The sequence below is a fragment of the Centruroides sculpturatus genome, unplaced genomic scaffold (genome assembly GCF_000671375.1).
Source record: "Centruroides sculpturatus isolate CEXI.00-Female unplaced genomic scaffold, Cexi_2.0 scaffold1392, whole genome shotgun sequence".
Taxonomy (NCBI): domain Eukaryota; kingdom Metazoa; phylum Arthropoda; class Arachnida; order Scorpiones; family Buthidae; genus Centruroides; species Centruroides sculpturatus.
In genome coordinates this window covers 161-5,009 of record NW_019385560.1, presented here as the reverse complement: position 1 = coordinate 5,009, position 4,849 = coordinate 161, and the positions used below count along the sequence as shown (strand labels likewise).

Here is a 4,849-nt window from a genome sequence, read left to right as displayed (position 1 = left end):
CCGCCCATTTTTTTTAAAATTTTTAATTAAGCATAAAAAATACTTAAAACTGAAAAAACACGAAAGAAATGCGTTAATTTTGAAGAAAAAGCTTTATATTTTATTTTCCTTTGTTTCGCCTGTCTGTGAAATGTAACACCGATGAGTCATTGTTTACACAGCTGGGTGACCTTGAACACAGCTGGAGTCCGATTTCCCGGGACATTCTCATAGACATCGCGGGAGGACAAGGGTTTAAAGTAGGGTGACTTCAATCTGGCGGTATATTTTTAAATATTTTAAAAAAATTATAATTTTTATTGCGATTTCCGACCCCCCCTAATTAATTAAACTTCTATATAATAAAATCTATTAATTAAAAAAATTAAAAAACTATCGGAAGTCGTTTTTGACATCAGAAAGCAGCTTTAAATAACTTTACCGAAGGAAAATCGGTGCGCTACAACTTTAGAATGATAAATTAATTTTGATAAAAAACTCCCATTAAAAAAACATTAAGCCTTAATCGAGCCTTATTAAAATCGCGATAAAATTTTTTCGCGTGCGCAAAAAATTCTGAAAAAATTTGGGGACCTAAAAAACATTCCAAAAATTCAAAAAAAATAATTTTTTCAAAAGTAGCCTTAACGATGTAACGCTATAAAACTTGCTCGAGTCACACTCGAGCGCGGCTCAGAAGGGGTTAAAGATCTTTTGAAGAAGTGGGAGGATGTCAGAACAACTGTCTTAAAATGTCATCCAAACCAGGTTGAGGTTAATAGGCTTGGGGATCTTTACAATTACAATGCTATTAATTACTTTTGAAAAATCATGAAGAAGACAGAAAAGCAATCGACATTGGACAGATTCTTTAACCCCCACAAATTGAAAAAACATGACTAATAAAAATGCAAGACCGTGTATATGTGTATTTTTAATATTACATATGAATAAACGTAGTAAGAAAGTATATATTTTTTATTTTTTTGTGGTCTCCAGAACGAATTAATCAAATTCCCATAGAAACCTATGGTAAATCGATAATCAGTTAACGAACAATTCGGATAAAGAACAAAGTCTTGGAATGGATTATGTTCATTAACTGACCACCCACTGTATTTCAGAAAGTATGGATAAAGTACTTGTTATCTATTTTGATTGATTTCATTATATTTCATCCAAGCAGTCAGAGTTGAGTCACTATTTATAGCACTACTTTGTAAAGTGTTAGTTTCTGTTTCAGTGGTGATGGACCATTTTGCTTTTAATATGTAAAATATATAGAATATAAGTAGATTTAGATAAAAGTGTACAAAGCACAAAGTAAGATTAGAGTGTTCTTGTTTCAAACCAACCAAGGGAATAATCTGGAAAAATTGAAACAGCATGTATTGATTAGTGATGCCACGAATATTCGGCTACTATTCGGTATTCGGCCTATTCGGCTACTTTTTTTAATATTCGGTATTCGGCGGATTCGTAATACCAAATCATGAAAAAAAACCGCACATATTACTCAAAAACGTATTTATTTTAATCATAAATTATTACATTTAATACTTAAAATCTATCAGTGGTAAGTTGTAATGAATGAAAACAATTTTTTCAGCATTTGTTGATAGCAAACGATTGCACTTTTCCTCATAAACTATACCTGCTTCTGAAAATAGCTTCTCACTATATACACTACTGCCGGGAGACGATAGATAAATCTTAGCGAATTCTATCAGGCTTGGATACTGTTTTGCGTTTGCTGACCACCGCTTGTAAAGGTCTGCCGTCCGATCTAGGTGAACAGTTTTCATATAAAGTGATAAAGTGATATTTTTTAGTAATAATTAGTAACGCAATTTGATGTAACAATGAACAAATAATGCATGTTGTGACATGATCTACTCGCAAATAAAACAAATGTGCCCGCAGTGTCGCTACCGCACCCACCGTAATGTATCAGGTCGTAACATATCACCCGCGAAATGTACACATATTTTGCCGAACATTCGGCCGCCGAATATTCGGCGCTTCGGCCAAGAGCGTAGCCGAATGTTTCGGTATTCGGCAAAATCACTATTCGTGGCATCACTAGTATTGAAAAAAAAATCATAAAATCCTGATTTGTACAGTGTTACATGCAAAGATATGTAAAATTGTGTCCATGGAATTGAAAAATACCGGAAAAAATTCTATTATCTGATAAGTTGGCATATTCGATAACCCAATACTGCATTGGTCCCAATGATGCCAGGCTAATGGAATGTCACTGTATTTATATTTGAGTAATTTCAGTAACTATAAAAATTGATTAAAATTGAGTAATTTTTTAAAAGTGAATGCAGATCTCTAATTTAATTACTAATATATTTTTGAGTAAATTTATGTTATTTACATATAATTAAGTTATTTTTAAATTTTATTAATAATTATAATTTGTTATACTTAAGAAGTGAACAAATGATAAATTGTCAGATTATTATGGCATTAGTCAAATAGAAATTATGTCACTTTGATGTGATGCATTTTATTATTTTCTTTATTAAAGATGAAATGCTTCTTTCTGTCTCTAATTTAAAAAACTTTGTTTAAAAGAATTGAAGATGGGTTGCAATAATCCAGAAATATTTCTTATTGAAATTGTTTTTGTTTCATCTGTTTAAATTTTTTATTAAAGTATTTTAATTATTTTTTTAAATGAATGATATTTTACAAAACTAAATGAAAACAGAAAAGAATACTTCTGTATTATTTAATATTTGTTTTGTTTTTTTATACATTTAAATGTTGTGATATTTTACATCTAAACTTGTTATTAACAGGAATATAAAACTATTTCCTCTTTTGTTATACTTTTCTGTTCTATAAGTCTCTTTTAGTGTTTTTAAATTGTACTACAGTAGAACCTCGAAAACTCGGTCTAATGTGGACCGAAGGGTGGCCGAGTTTGTGAAAATGTCGGGTTATCGGGAATGGGGTTAAAAAAAAAAAAATAAGTATGAGTGTTTCCTCAGAAAATACTGTACTGTACTTGTATGTATTGTTTACTTGAGAATATAACAGAGAATAAACTGCCCAAATACCCTTAAACAAAGGAAAAGTACGTCCTTTATGAAGGCATAGAGCCTTTACTACATGAAAATGAAAATTAATGAATACACTGTGTACAGTAATTTACCTGATAAGACAGACCTCAGAAAAATACTTTATGAGAGCTTTTATACTTTTATAAAGCTGTCTATAATGAAAATTAATTAACTAAGGATTTTTTTGCCCTGCCAGGGTGTGGCCGAGTTATCCGGAGTGCCGGGTTATCGAGATCCGAGTTTTCGAGGTTCTACTGTGTTTTAAAAAATACTATTTTTAAATTATCTCTAAATATCAGTTTTTTGCGAAATCAATTACTTGTATTAAAAATGTTTTTATTAGATAGCTGTCTTTTTAATAAATATTTTAAATGTTGGTTTTTTTTTAATATAGGGTTGGTGTTATCTATTCGACTCTTACATGGTGAACTATCACAGATTCGCCAAGAAACTCCTTTACTTTTTAAAAATCTTGCTATTACTCATAAAAAAGGATTCTCTGATGTTATCATGCCAGGTAATATAAATTGCTTTATTAGATTTATTTTAATGAGATAATTTAAGATAAAAGTTAGACCTGTATTAGATAATATCATATAACTTGCCAATAAATTATTTTATATATTCCAGCCACATTCTACTATATAATAGCTTAACTAGAAATGATGACTCTTACTTGTTAAATAGTTAAATGACATTTTTTTTAATTAAAAAATTGTAGTAAATGAAACATTTTAACTAAAAAAGATTTGACATTTAACTGTTTAAAACTGAAAATAAAACCCTTTTACAACAAAGACAATATTAAACTAAACTAAAAATAATTAATAATTGAAAGCACTTTTGTACAGTTTAAGATAAGTTCTTCAAGCAAGCAAATTTGGAAAAAATTTGTTTTATATAGGTTTTGTTTGCTTGACTGCAGTTATTTTCATACTTAGAACTTTAATCTTTTTATCTTAAAATAAATGAAATTTTAATTATATAAGTTTCGTTAATATGAGTGATATAACATATCACTTAAAAGATATCAAAAATATTTTTAAAAGTTTTAAAATATACTTAATTTTTACTTGTGATTATAGCCAAAATGATTTATTAAATAAATTATTAAAATGGATAATTTCCAGATTCATCGCAAAATTGTTATTTGAGGATTTATTGTTATTTCCTAATTCGACATTATTAATTTTATAGTTTTCAGACTAGGTTGATTAGAATCATAATCTGATCATAAATTAGTCATAATTCATAGAAATTGCTAATTAAATCCATTAACCAATTTGGTTGTCAATTTGAAAGATCTGGATATTTGAGGAAAATATTATAGAAGTCACTATTTGATTATTAAAAATGTCAATAATTTTTATAGAGGAAATAAATTGTTTAATGTTTTTAAGTTAAATTTAAGTTTAATTGGATTAAATCAGAAAAGCATTGTACTCTATATACTGTATGGTAAAACCTTGTTAAGTTGAAGTTGAAGGAGTTAAAAAAATCCTGACTGTAAATTAAAGTTTTAAGTTAATGGGTTTAATATCTAATTTTCTCAAAATTTTCTGTAATTATACATTTCCCATTATCAAGCCAAAAAGCCATCTCAAAAATTTGTTTATAGTGATTACAAAATTATACAGAGTTTATAGTAGTTTTGAAGGTGTTGTTAAGGCACCCCCTTGTGTTCCAATCAGAATGCCAATAACATACTGTATTAATAAAAGGATGTTGATTTGAGATAGTAATGGTGTGATGATGTGTTCTGCTTGGAGCTAGTGTTTGTTTATCTTAATTAT

General features: G+C 28.7%; 1 protein-coding gene across 1 annotated transcript in view; it reads left to right on the top strand.

Moving 5' to 3' along the window:
* Positions 1-3,713, top strand: part of LOC111640142 (dedicator of cytokinesis protein 3-like) — a 54,285-nt gene extending 50,572 nt beyond the window's left edge. Inside the window, exon 9 of the mRNA XM_023386138.1 lies at positions 3,451-3,713. Within this exon, the coding sequence (XP_023241906.1) occupies positions 3,451-3,614 (164 nt within the window). The 3' untranslated portion in view covers positions 3,615-3,713. The remainder of the gene's footprint in view (positions 1-3,450) is intronic.
* Positions 3,714-4,849: the final 1,136 nt, after the last annotated feature.